This window comes from Contarinia nasturtii, unplaced genomic scaffold (genome assembly GCF_009176525.2).
Source record: "Contarinia nasturtii isolate CC-2019 unplaced genomic scaffold, AAFC_CNas_1.1 Cnas_scaffold_220, whole genome shotgun sequence".
NCBI lineage: Eukaryota > Metazoa > Arthropoda > Insecta > Diptera > Cecidomyiidae > Contarinia > Contarinia nasturtii.
Window position 1 is genome coordinate 2,721,143 of NW_022197577.1, and position 14,812 is coordinate 2,735,954.

The following is a 14,812-nucleotide window of genomic DNA, read 5'->3' on the forward strand; positions in this document are numbered from 1 at the left end:
ATTCGGCACAGAACCATGGCAACATTTCAATATGCTTTTGATGCTCAAACAGAAGAGAATAAAACCAATATTGAATGTACTCCTTGATTTCGACCCTTTTATAGTCGTCATATTCATATGTTTACATTTTTACATCCCCATATTTAATTTTTGCATATAAACTGGCCACTTTCCACACCGAAACATCAAATCAACGAATCGTAATCGAATTCGTTTTGCTCGGTGGACGTGTGTACATTAACAAATCCTCAAAAAGAGTTAAACTTTGGAAATCATTAAAATTGGATCAAACATTATCATAATCACAAAATGGCCAATCCGAAAAGAAGGCGAATGGAAAAATAAATGCGTATTCGGGGTGAAAACAGTAAGCAAAGTAAATGAAACCTGTGCCGATGAAATATTCAAAATGAGCCAAAAAGATGAAAATAATAAATAAATATAACAAAAATACCGTCGAAATATTAAAACAAATAAAAAGGATAAGCAACATTTTCCATTTTATTATTCATATTGTCTCTCGTTCTTTTGGTCGTTTCTTTTCTCATCTGTGTCGGCTCAGTTCTATTATGTTTTTGTGTGAATGTTATGCGGCGCTAAAATGAAATGTGTTGGAGATGCGAGTGAGGACGATACAAAACGACTTAAAAGACTATCGCACACTAAACATACATTTGTGCATACATAAAAGTAAATTTAAGAGAGAACAAAGAGAAAATAAAATAACATATACCGTTCGACAGGCGCAAATGGTAGAATCCATAGAATAAACATCCAAAAAAAGAGATGATGATGATGATGCAGAATAGAATGGTTGTATAACCGTAAAAATAATAATGTACCAGCTAAGGCTACCAGACCAACGAACGGATTCAACATAAAAATATATATGAAATTCAAACAAAATAAAAGAAAGGCACAAGAAACAAAGCACATGGAATCGAAATAAAGACAAGAAGGAAACAGATAAAAGTTGAATCAAAACCGGTACATTTGGAACACGCATATTTACAATGGAGAAATCTGTTTAAATTATAAACGGAGCAGAAATTAAGCAAAATAAAATCGGCAGGCGCCTGTCCATAATAACAGTGCACGGCATATGTGTGCGAGCGAAAACCATAGAGACAGAGACCCATTTCATATTTTCCATGCAAAATGACTTTGCCTACAATGAAAATGTCGTGTATTATACAAAATGGAAAGATAAAATTTTTGCCGCAATGGATTTGTCTCTCATCTTCAAAAATGCCATTATTTGTTCTCGTTTTGAACGGAACATTCGACGGATTGCGGTTATGTGAATGCCGTCTGTTACGTTTTTGTATTCGTTGTGAATATTTGAAAAAGAACAAATAAAAGTTCCGCACCAGCAAGGCAGCAACACTGAGCATTTGCTACAAAAATAAAACCTTGTTCTAATATGGCGAAAACAAATGCGATTAAATAAAATAAAATGCATAACAATTATATTTATTCATTGTATTAAATGGTTAATTGTTATCGATTGCAAAATGAGTTTTCTCTTCTGTTTTTGCTCCTTTGTTGATTTGAAAAATTCATTGTCGCATCTTTTGTGTGCTGTCCGTCGTTGATAATTTGTTGGGTGGAACAAATGTGCGTCGTGCCATTCCAATAAAATGGGGATTATTTAACATTGGTATCAAATTACGAAGTTGTATTTGAAACGTTTAAAGTTTTTCATTCCATTAAATCCACATGGAATATGGAAGAAGTGTGTCAAAGTGCCTTAATATAAAATGTTTTTAATTTTTTTTTCTCAATGTAATAATTTTTTTATGGTTACTTTTATAAGCCGGTATAGGTCGAGTTTAATAACAAAATTTAATACGATTTGAATGATAATTTTTTCTATACCTTTGTGGTGTGTGTGTAATAAATTGGTAAATAGGTTTACAGAACAACGCTCTCGGCCCGAAGGGCATTAATTTAAGATGTGTACGGAAAAGCTGCGCTTAAACGACACCGCAGATACTGATGAAGTGTGTGTACCATCTTCGATTTACACAAAACCCTCTATCCCACAACAATCCGGTCGAATCATACACCGTATCTATATTGCCATCAGACAAAACACATGAACTACTATATTTTCGCCAAATTGTTGTTCTATTTATCATCCATCGTTACGGTAATTTTAACAATCTTTTTACGCACATATTTTTGTTATTAACAAATCTAATAATGATAAGGGAAAAAATAGAGTAGAACAATGACTGTGTGTGTTTCTTTGGCGAAACAACAATTATCATTCATCTGGATGGAGAGCACCTTTGGTGGCGATTTTTATATTACTATGGGCCGAGGTGAATTGAAGTCATCGTTTGTATATTAAAAATGAGTGGAAAACTGACAATGAATGCTTGAACCGGCTACGTGAATTACATTATAGAATAATGGAAATAATTCCATAAGTTGGTACGCATGACACACAATCACCGGGACTGTTGGTGCTGTCATGCGACAACACATCGCGCACTGTTGATTCATCTCATATTTTATGTATATGTATCAAAAAAAATGTAACAAGCTTCTTATCACAAGACTGATGACAGTGCCAACGCAGAAGCATGCCAATGTCGTTTCGAAATCGAATGACGAGAACAACAGAAAAAAAATAATAGAAGAAATAGCATACAGCTCGAGAATCGTTACATTCATAAATAAGAAGACATAAGAAGTCGTGTGTACAGTGGTGCTTGTACAATGTTGATATTGCTCAAGTATTGCGAACACCGTGTCTGAACACTTTGTATTTATGTTTGTTGATGCATTTTTTTTGCTCTTCTGCTCCTCTGTGTATGGCTCTTTGTTCACTTGATGATTCGCATTGAATATCCTCCTAAATGTAAGTTTTTCATTTCATCTTGAAATGCTCTCAACATTCGCATTCATTGTTCTGAAATTGTCTTGACGCCACATAAGACAAATGAATAAGAAATTTCTTCGATGTCATTTACACACAGGTCACCTACGCCATCTGATACATCGTGGAGAGAAAAAAAAATGCTTTGGCCCAAAGTGAAATCATACTGCCATAAAGTAATTGTCAAGTGCCATCGAAGCGACTTTTCAGACAGAAACTGTGTGAGACACAAACTCATCGTGAGTTCCAAAAAAAATCCACGTGAACGGCCACCACAAGACAGTGCCGTCGTATTGAATTTTCCTTTGAATGAGTATAAATTAGATCGGATCCGGAACCGCACACTGTGAGACCGCTTGTCGATTGTCCTGTTGAGGTTTGTTTTCGCTATGGCTGCACATCATGTTTCAGTGCTAACATTTATTTTATGGGTTCCGCTGAATTATTAACGTTTTAAACTATTCTCAGTGGTCGATGCTATTTTTTATTCTCTTTTTTTTGCTGCTTGTTCTCTCTTCCGATAACAATAGATCCCTTGCCGACTGCTAGCAAACAACTTTTCTGGTGAGTATTTGTTTCATATACGCTTAACGTGTCGCTGATTTAAGTCTTTATTCTTCTTCTTTTTCTCAATGTTTCTTTTTCTGGAGTCGTTTACACCCTCCTGACGTTCGTAGAGCTTTTAATTTTATTGCCAAAAATGGAAACAAGATTGCGAAATAACCGAAATAGAAGAAAAGAAAATTACGGTAAACGCGACACTGATGAGTACGAAGGGAAAAAATATACATCACAACAATAAAAAAAGAACAAAAGCGAAAAATGCCTTAAGCCAAGTATTATGAGCACGCCTATTTGTAGTCCAATTCTTATGATTATGTTAGAAGAGAAGAGCTCATACAACCGAATGGTGTCGGTGGTAAAATTTCATAAACGTCAATTTACTTATTAAGCCGGAAAAAAATCAGAGATGATGATGGTGATGCCAACAACCAACGTAAAGACATTGATGACGATGATGATAAAGAAAAACCGATTCGCTGCATTTATTTGTCAGTTAGGCTTACAATGTCAAGCGCATGCCAACCAATTTCAAAGGTAATACATAAACCTGATAAAGAAATGAAACAACATGAAATGAAGAACTTCAGGCACAACCGGCTGCGATTGCTTTTGTTCTCCTTGCCATTAAATTTGGATTTGCGTTTTTTATATATATTCAACGTTTTTTTTTCTTGAATCATCAAAAAAATATATGATATCCGTGTTTTGACCGAATACAATAATGATATGGGACAATTAAATGTATTTCTGAAAAGATTTGACCTTTTGTTGAATTTGGCAACCAAATCCATATTTACATTTTTTTGAGGGATTTTGTTTTCTTTTAAAAGGGAATCATTAATTCATGGAATTGGCGAAGGTTTCTTCGGCTTCTAAAACATAATGAAGTCATGAAAAACAGCCGAAAAAAATGTTTGTGATAAAAATGAAATATACTTGTGAGGCATGCTCACCTGGCAGATGTTATCAGTGAAGCGAAAAAAAGATGTTTTCAGGTTTAAGTGAGTCGCGCATAACAACTATTATTTCATAGCACATACATAGACATTAAATCCATGGACCCGTGTCTGTTATGGTTGTTGTTATAAATTGTAATTCATTTCTTCACATCAATGAAAATTCCACGGTGGATAACATGCAATTGATAAGAAAATGCCAAAATATCTTCATTAAATTGGATCTTTTCGTACGCCTACCTTGGCATCGTTTTTCTTCAAAAAATGATATCCGATTTGTTTAGGCATTTACGTATTCAGTGTTTGTGATGAAAGTTCCATTAAATTATGTCATTCCATTTTTCTTCATCATTTAATCTGCTTTTACAAGATCTACTACTAGCCAACAAAGTATCAAATAATAATAAAAAACAAGACATAGAAATATACCAACATTTCCATCACAAACATTCCGCCGTTTTTATGACATTTGCAATATCAATGCGAGTTTTTTGATGTAAATCATTCAGCAGTCACATTTATGTGCTTGCATTTTCAGTTTTATTCCGAAAAAATGTGTTTGATGTTATCGTACTTTGATTAGTTCCTCTGAAAGTCACGGAGAACGAAGAATTCTTGGTATGTAAACAAAAAAATGGGTTGAAGTCACCGTTACCAAAAAAAAAAAAAAAAAAATTGGCACAACATCAGAGTTGAATCCAAAATATTCAAGAAATAAAGACACAAGCATTTGCCGCTGGGAATGAAATACCTAAATTTGATATGCGCAGCGAAAATAATTTCACTCGTCCGCTACTCTGAGAACGATTAAAAATGCTGAACGAAAAAATATCACGAAGCAAAAAAATTTGAAATGTATACGGTCCTACCAATTAACATCGCAATTATGCACCGAGCCGTGGATATTACGAATGAAATAACAATAATAATTGAGCTGTTATTTATAGTATTTCAGTTATGAAATTCAATGAGAATATTCACCGACATTCACATAGATGCTGACATATACTTAAATGTATAAGCGATTTTGTAATTTTCATTTTGTTTCTATGGCGAATAAAACGCACGCAATCCCATTATATTTCGAATAATTCAGTGACATCTCGAATGGTTTCGGTAAAAGTAAGTGGATATTTTATTATATTGCCAAAAATCTTGTGAAGACATTTTTTTCTCTTCCAGTAATAGCGCCGCGCACAAATGGTTATGTAAATGTGAAAATGTTCCGTAAAATAATACAAAGAGAAAAACGAAAAGCGGCATGCAAAATAACGTACTTTGAGATGATGATGAACACGGTAAAATGTTAATTTAAGTTTTCCGTGTGCGTTTTCATTAAAATCTTATGAAGTATTTTTCTTTTTGCATGTAAAATGCTTATGTATGCAATGTGTGTACGTGATTGTTTATTTCTGTGTATGTACCGAACGAATAGGTAAAAATCAAGTCGTTGCGTTCATATTTTATGAGCGATGTGTGCCCTCCGAAAATGGTTTATTCCAAACAAACAATTAAACAATTTATGTTGTCATATATAGCGAAGTCGGTGAGCATCCGCAGATAAACTGGAATTCTTGTTTAAAACCAACTCCGAAAAAAATATCGCATATACTAAAGTGAAAACAATGAACGCTGTGCGCCAAAGTATGACTGGTGAATAAATAATAAGCTCAAATATGTTTTGATGCAAGAAAATAAGAATAAGAGAGAAAGACCGATCTATTTGCAGTACTTAGAGCTCTCCTCCTCTCTCTCGCTGTCGCTGCGCATTGGTTAATTCGAATTTTGAAGCGTACCACAATTGTATACCTGGCCTGCATAAAATAGCATTTCGTTGACAGTCTGTTTGCTGTTGGTAAACAAACAGCTTATTCAAAACATCGAGAATTAACACATTATACGTTCATACATTAATCGCAACGACTGATCATTCGGTATTACACATGCTATTTGGCAGTGCAGATAAACGCTTCGCTGCAGTATGCCATTGTTTCATCCAAACGAATTTCTGGCGTTCACAACTCTCGCCAAAATGCGACCATTGAATATTTATGATTCATTTACACAATAATCGGGAATACACGGCGGCGGGCATGTGTGAATGTGTCTGTGTGAATATTGTGGACGTGGTTGTGAAAATAGTAATATTGCGCGCGCGTTTTCCTCTTGTTCTCACACCAATATGCTTGTATCGAATCAGGTATATGCAAACAATATCCGAATTTATCCATTCATTTTCTCAACAAAACCACTCCGATCGTTGCAAAATATAATAGCAAAATAACAAACACACACACGCGTACTGGAACACAATGACGAGAACAGATAAAATCATAAAATCAAAAGCTATTGTTTATGGATTTGGTCACCTCAAAAAGTCAAAAACCTGAAGATTAACATAAACTCATCCGAAAAGTTTGCTTTCTTTTCGTGATATCGTCGTTGAAACGTTTATTTATACACATTTCCCGGGTCTTTTGTACACTGGATTCTCTCGGTCCCTCTCTCCATCTCTATCGACAATGGAAACCAACCCCATACAGTATACACTTATTTGGATGCAGAGTAAGTGCTCTGTTATTTAAATGTTGTTTTGCGTCCCACCACTTATACGCATACAATTTCCATGTTTGCATTTTGTTTAGCTTCATTCGTTATGAGCATTAGAATTTTGACTATTTTTTTTGTTATTCCATCGTCGGTAAAAACTACATATATATGCACGTAAGCGTTGCTGTGAATACTAAAGCATGTGTGACAATAAAGACCACGATAAGAATAGGTATGTGCGGCACACAAAAGGGATCAAGGTTTGATATCCATAAAAAGATGAAAATAAAATCAGCAAAACAAAAACTGAATACATAGAGACACTAACTCAATATCAGTCAGAGATAGATGATATCAATGCCGGAATCACATGTATATTTACACGTATGCTATGAATGGCTTTATCATACGTCAAACAATCACAAAATGCCTGTGATTGAATCTATTGATTATAAGCAAATCCATTCATATCCGCTTTGAATTGCACAAGAGCCGACTCAGAATTTATTTCGCCTCTATTGAATTGTGTCGGAAGTGTACGACAAAACACAAATCCATCGAAAATTCACATCGCTGAAATCTAGCTCACCTCACATGGATGCCATGAGTTTTTTTTATATTTACATTGACGCAAGCACACCTTTTATCTCTTCAATGACATTTTATTCCATATCGTATACTCTTTTGATTACAAACAGTCCCTTCTGCGAATGTGTTCAGTGAAATTCACAAATAGACCGCATCACATTTTTATTTTGTAAATAAAAGGAAACTGTCTCATTTTGAGATTATTTTGGTTAGAGTGCTTGACATTCAATATATCTGTCAACTGTCTTGATGAAACAATTTTTCAATTCAAATGGAAATAATGTGAAAAACGTTGAACGCTTGTGTTTTGAGTGACGTCTAATGAGGGAATATTACAACAAGCTGCTCTGATTTTTCATTTCACTACAACAAGTTTTTTTTATTCGTCGGATTCCGAACAAAAAAAAAACGAAAATGGTTTTGCCTCCGTGTGTATTTGTTGTACCGCGGAGTGTAACGGAAATGCAAAATAAATTGCTGGAATTCACATTAACTTCCATTTTCTTTGTTCTTCTTCCCGTACATAAAACGGTATTTGAAGTGTTCTTCTTATACACATCATATTCCGCCGCATTTCTGCTCAATAGAGAAATGAATCGAGCAAAAACAAGAGAGCACGAAAGAGCTGTATAAAGCACCAAAATCCAAGTATGAATGTGGATTGTGTTTTTAGGTTGGAGGTCGTTTCAATAGCTGCATATACAGACATTTACGTGCAAAAAAACCGTTTTTTTTGTTAAAATCGTAAATATTCTGCAAACTATAAAATTACTGCGGTTTACAGTTAATTGCTTAATAGTCAATGTCTATATACTGGAATACGACACGGTCAAGTTATTTACATTTCTAAGCTCGGTTGGAAAGCGATTACCTATTGTTTTTCCGACCAGATACAGAAAGCGAGTGGAAAAAACTAACAAACAAACATCTAACCTGTCGGATACATTGCGGCCAAAGTAGGTGGTTCAACGAGCAACTTCTCTATCGTGCACGCGAATGCTTTGACTTCCCAATTAGTGAATGCATTGAGTGAAAAAGCTCTTCATCCAACCCTTTATACAATGGCTTTGATCTGAACGACTACGCGTGGTTCGCGTTAAAAATGACGACGTTTGCAAAATAAATTAAAACAACTGAATTGAACATTTTGAAAAGCTTTTGATTATTCGGTTTTTAGACGGCCGGACCCGGTCAAACATGTGCATACACACAGACACACAACAATCACATCGTTGACGATAAACCGGGACAAAAAACAACAACAACAAAATGTTGAAAGATTTATGCATACGATGCAAAATTACAGTGACGATGCGAGTTCGAAATGTGAGAGACCATTTATTCGCATCCATGTAGAATGTTGAGGCATCGCTCAGCAAGGACCTTTATGATTTTCTACCTAGGCGATTTTGTGCGCAACGGTTCAATTCATATTCGATATGCACTCCCGATTAAATACAATCGCATTTCACTCACTTACGTACAATGCACATGAAACGATATAGGCCGATGACACTCAATGAACAACAAAACAATAGAGCGCTTCAACGATGAACTTCTATTGAACACACACAGCATGGTGGTGCCGAGTGCGTGGTAAAAATTATGCGATTTGTGCGTGTGTGTGCATTGAATTACGACAAAAAAGGAACTGGTTTTATGAGGTGTACACTGAAGCCGTTTGCGTAGATATTTTTTGGTTAGCTAAAAATTGCAAACATTGCAGAAAACTCACATAAAGTGGAATTTAAAATGGAAACAACACGTTGCATTGAATACACATTGAATGTGAAGTTTGTCAATTGTGCATAATTGATATCCATAAATTCTATTATTATACAATTTTATTTAACGCATCGTTGTTAAATTGCCAGGTGAAATGGAATTGCTTTGAAAAAAAAAAAACCGAGCACAATGACGGTTCACGAAATTGGCGGCGAAAACTTTTCGAATTTTGATCAACTGCAATTTTGGCAGAAACAATGAAAATTCGTGGAATTGGCGAGAACGAGTGCCAAAGTTGAATATTAATCAAAACGGATTTGGTTGTTGTCGACGAATACATTCAGCATTTACATTTGATTGCATTTGACTTTATTGTTAACGATGCATTCGAATTGAAAACATTAAACGGCGCGGAGACCAATAACCGGTGTGTGTATGCAATGTATAGTTATATGAAAGTAAAATTAAGTAAGAGAGAACTAAATGGAAATTTTGAAGAGGATCGAATCGAGTCAGATTCAGAGACGGTGTTGTTCATGGGGTTTGGATATGTTGCATACCTATTTGTAATCCCCTCGATGCATTCATTGCGTTCCTCATAATTTGATGTTGCTTCATGTGTGTGCACGATAAATTGCGATGCGAAGAACCTGTGTGAACTGAATTAAGCGTACGCCCTATACCTGCAGTTTATTTGCTCATTAAATTGAGTGCAAGTGCGTGCATTAGACAACGAACGTTGATTCCATTGATTTCTCTTGCTCGTTCTCGCTCTCTCTCGCATTTCATTAAATTGTATGTGCAAAATTATTGATGCTATTGTATGCTTATACTCGCATCTAATCGTTGTAAAATGTTGAATTGAATCTTTTCACAGTTGAATTTATCATTGTGCCACGCCAACGAATTATATCATCCAAGTTCATATGAAAGACGCAAACGTACGCTTATATCTCTGGTAATTTTGAAAACCTTTTCAATTTATGAACGGCAAGAGAGATAGAGCGAGGAAAAGCAATGGAACTGAAATTGAACGAAATGCGAATGTTTGCATACACAGAGATTCGCAAATCCGAATAGCCTTTGTACTAATAAATTTGACTTAAACATACACAGGATATCATTCAATTTTGAATTGATATATAGAGTGGAAATGGCAATTTAAAATATATGAGAGGTAACGCGGTTACGAGTTTCAGAAAATCATCATCCACCAAGTCTTATTCAAAAAAAATATCCAAACATTTCCACGTAATTTTCAGCATAATCCAATTACTGCACTCACCTCGTTTTGACGTCGAATTAAGTTAGTACCATCAACTCATTTGCCATTGAAGACAACAACTCACATGGTTATCACACAAAAAACTTATTCACGGTTTTTTTTCAATGCAAATTCAGAATCGGACCAACAAAAAAGTACCAATCGAATAATAAATAAAGATAATATATTTAATTCGATGATAATTAATGTTTTATATGTAAAAATTTAAGTTGGGACAATTAAAATGATGCATTCACATCGTTAAAAAGTTTAATATTACCTCAATCGATAGTTATATGTTCACGCCAACTTTTGAGCTCGTAAATTATTTAATAACAAAAATATAATAAGTGGAAAAATCTGTATAGAACCTACTGAAGACAAGTGAAATTGAATCTACGATATAATTTGTAAGTTGTATAAACAACTGATGTTTGATGTAAAAAATGACCCACCAGAGTTAGAAAACAGAGATATCACCTTTTTGATTTATGATTTGGATGTTTTTTTCATCGTGTTTGTATTAGGCATTTCAAGCGATCTAACATATTTGTTCTATTGATTTACTATTTATAGAATTGTTTGTTCCAATTGTTTGTTTAATTTGTTCTGGCACTTTTACACGGGGTATTGGTTGCGGCCCCTTGGCGACACTGACTTTTTCGTAAATAAATGCTTTCGCTAACTTTCCAACAAACAAAATTCCGAACAATTAAAATGAACGGAAAGGGTATGTTGAAAGAGAGAGAGCGACAGTGTGTGAATGTACAGTAAAAAAAGGGTAATCTCGTTTGAAAAATTAAACAAATGTATTTGTAAATGTTTTTTTCGCTTGTTTACTTACCGTGTTTTTCCTTTTCTGTTTGAATTTCAATTAATCCGCATGAATGCCGAACATTGACAATCATAATCGTTGCGAATAAAATGGTCGCGATCAAATTGAAAAAATGCGCACAGTTGCGAAAAGCAATCGCTTTTCCGTGTGCATTGTTTTCAGTTGTTATTGTTGTAGCAACATTGTGCCGGCTGCTTCCGTTGTTGCTAGCCAACTTTATGCCGTGTTGTGATTTCATTTTGTCCATTGGAATGTATGTTTTGATCACTTGTTTCGTTCTCTTTTTTTTACTGTTTTTGTCTTCTTTCCCCTGTATTCTCTTCTCACTCACGTTGCAGTTTGTTGACGCTGCGTTTCGTCGATTAAAATTGTTGAAATTTTTATTTAGAACAATGTGATATGACCTCTGTCCGTTTTTCATACAAGCTGCTTTTATTTTTATAATATCGCTGAACACCCGCACGACAAATGACTGTGTATGTTTTCAATGTGGCAAATTTATCAGCATTTGGCAGGGTTTGGCAATTGGTTTGGTATTGTTTGTGTTGTTGTGCGTCTGTTATTTTCGTGATCGAAGCTAATTTATGGGGTTTTCCACGTAATCTAATTGAAAAAGCACCAAATAATAATCGATTTGCAAAACATTCAGCAAAATTGCCAATTTGAAATGGCAAATTGAAAATGTTATAAGTGAAATATCGCTACAGTTTATTTAATTAAATATTTTTCGCCACAATTTAACTATTAGTTTTGGTTCGTGCGTTTATTCTATCTCTTTTTATCTGATTCTATCGCGTACAAACTCTTTATTGCACTCGTTTGTCTCGCATCATATGTTTTTTTATATTTAATTTTTTTTTTCTCTGTACCAAGCTCACTTATTGGTTTCCGCTATTTGTTTATTTTCATTTATTTATATTCACTCAATTATTTACGAATGTTGTTTTTTTTTGTCAACCAATTTGCATTTTTCCACTGAATTGCATATTGTTTATGTGTTTACTGCATCGAAATTCAAAAATGGACACATTTTTATGCACGCACAAATTTTATAAATACGCGCAAATTTGTTATTTTCGTTAATTTATTGTGTCCAGCAAATAGTTTATGGTCATTTCGGATGACTGAAAACGATGTCACACAATTTGCCCGCAGCGTGATCGAATTTCGCACCGAATTGTATGTTACGATTTATTACTTTTGCGATTCGCCCAGCGAAATGTGCTGTAGATTATTATTAGTATTATGGTTGTTGGTGTTTTGTACGGTGATAGTGGCAGCTGTTGTTCCTTGTTGATAGTCGGGATCAGAAGTGTGTGAAATCAAAAACAAAATTACTAGTTGATTAATCAGTGTCGATGCGATAAATGAATGTCACACATACGCAACTGAACACTCAATTTAATCAATTGGTTTTACTGGCTTATTTTCTCTTTCTCTCTCTCTCTCTCTGAGTGAGTCTCACTTCAGGCAAATCGATACAATGTGTATATATATTTTTTCCTCTGTTGGTCTTGGTTTTTCTACAGTCTGCTTCAAATTGGGAAATTAAATTTGTCACAGAACAACGCGTTTACCGCAATCAATCAGAAATTAGTATGGAACTCTTATTCTGGTTCGATATTGTGCACTCTTTTGCACTTTAATCTCTTGCTGTCCAAATGAGAAAATATGATTGCACCGTTTTTATTTAAATTCGGTGAAAATTACTCTGGTTTTGTAAAGCGAATTATTTTGTGATCGGAATATTTGTTCAATTCGTATCGATTTATTTGCATACATGCACACTTTTCACAATGCAGAATAATTTAAAATATTCGCAAAAGTTTTTTTTACTATTCGGTGTCGCATTCACACGAAATGTATTTGCGAGCGCTTTTTTTTCAATTTTATAGAAGATTAAATTTTTGTTGCGATGTTCATTGTTGGTAATTAATTCATGATTTTTTTTCCTCGCTGGTGTCGCTGCTTCTTTTACAATGGGATCTCGAATTGGCGCGCGAACTGGTAAAAAATATTTAAATTTTTATTGGATACGGACGTTTTTGCATTTCATTGGGTTGTCGAGAGAGAGAATGTTGTTTTTTTTATTATTATTTGTCTGCCTGTATCGGCTGCTTGTGGTGAATTGGCGTAAGTGTTATATTGTCCATTCGCCCTCAAATAGCCATTGCATATATAAAAAGTGCCAATTGGAAAATACTGTAATTTTTTTGTTTCGCTCAACGAATGCTTTAAATGCAAATAAAAATTATGATGCGTTTGTATGGTCAAAAAAACGGAATGCAAGAGTCACAACAACAAACCATGGTGCCAACGCGTATTATTTCGAAAAATTACGATTGAATTGCGATATGAAAAAAAAAACTCTTGATGACCACGGCAAAAAAGTAAATTACTCTCGCCTTTTTTTCCTGCCGCGTTGATTTCGATCTTTTTATTTTGTTCTAATTTCCTCGTTTGTCCACAGATCGCATTTTAACTGATGCAGCACGAGCCGTATGTGGTTAAGCTTCCAATCCTATTTTATGATTGCTGACGTTCTATTCGCTGAACTTCTGTGGATGAAAAAAAAGTGTAGAAGAGAAAAAGTGTTAAATTTACGCCATACTAAATTCAATACAAATTAAAGTTCGACGAATTGCGAACTTTTTTTATTTGTTGTGTGGGTTTTGTTTGGGATATTTTGTATGTTTGAGATATTGTTTTGTGCGTTTTAAAATGCATTTGAAATTGAACGATTGCAGAAAGATACACACATTTTATATTGCACAAACTGTATTATTCATAAAATTAGCAAAATGTTGATTCCCTGTTGGGTTTCAAAACGTAAACTTTTTATTTGCGTTCACTCGAAGCAAACAGGCCAAAAATCGTGTTTGTTCATCAATTTTCATTAATTTCCACATTGCATACAAACATTTTTCGGCGGAATTTGCGGATTACGGGCAAACAAGATACACACACAGAGAGAAAGAGGAGAGATGGGCAGATTGTATCAAATGTGTGTAACATCATAAAGTGGAATTTACCAAAAACTTTTCCATCGCGTATCTCTCCATCATTTTCCGCAATCCAAACGGTAATTAAATTATCTATGGAGTTTCATTGAACTTTTGCATTTGCGTTACACGAACATTTGTGTGTGTGTTATAGCTCGCGCTTGAAATTACAACGCCATTCAAAAAAAAAATCGAAGTGTCTATCATTTGAGAAGCATTCGATGAACGATTCACTCACTAAATAACTGTGCTTCTTCTTTACAAGCTGCGAATGTGGTGTGCCGTGCCAAACATTCTGGTACATCGACGAAAATCGTTATTCAAAAACTCTTTGCCCGTGAATATTTAAATAGGAATGGAAAATGCAGAGAGACCACGCTATTTGCTCATTATTTATTCACAATATTAATTTAAAAATGAGCATTTTCTTGGACTGAAATA

At 34.6% G+C, this 14,812-nt stretch overlaps 1 protein-coding gene across 5 annotated transcripts in view; it reads right to left on the minus strand.

The window, feature by feature from the left end:
• LOC116337194 (nephrin-like) overlaps positions 1–14,812 on the minus strand; it is a 279,498-nt gene that overhangs the window by 193,039 nt on the left and 71,647 nt on the right. For 4 of the 5 annotated variants that reach the window (XR_004200788.1, XR_004200789.1, XM_031761579.1 and 1 more), the window contains exon 3: positions 11,379–13,927. Coding sequence is in view for 3 of the 5 variants with exons in the window: in XM_031761579.1 (XP_031617439.1) it covers positions 11,379–11,790 (412 nt within the window). In the remaining 2 variants the exon portion in view is untranslated. The remainder of the gene's footprint in view (positions 1–11,378; positions 13,928–14,812) is intronic. The other variant, XM_031761577.1, reaches the window with a different exon arrangement.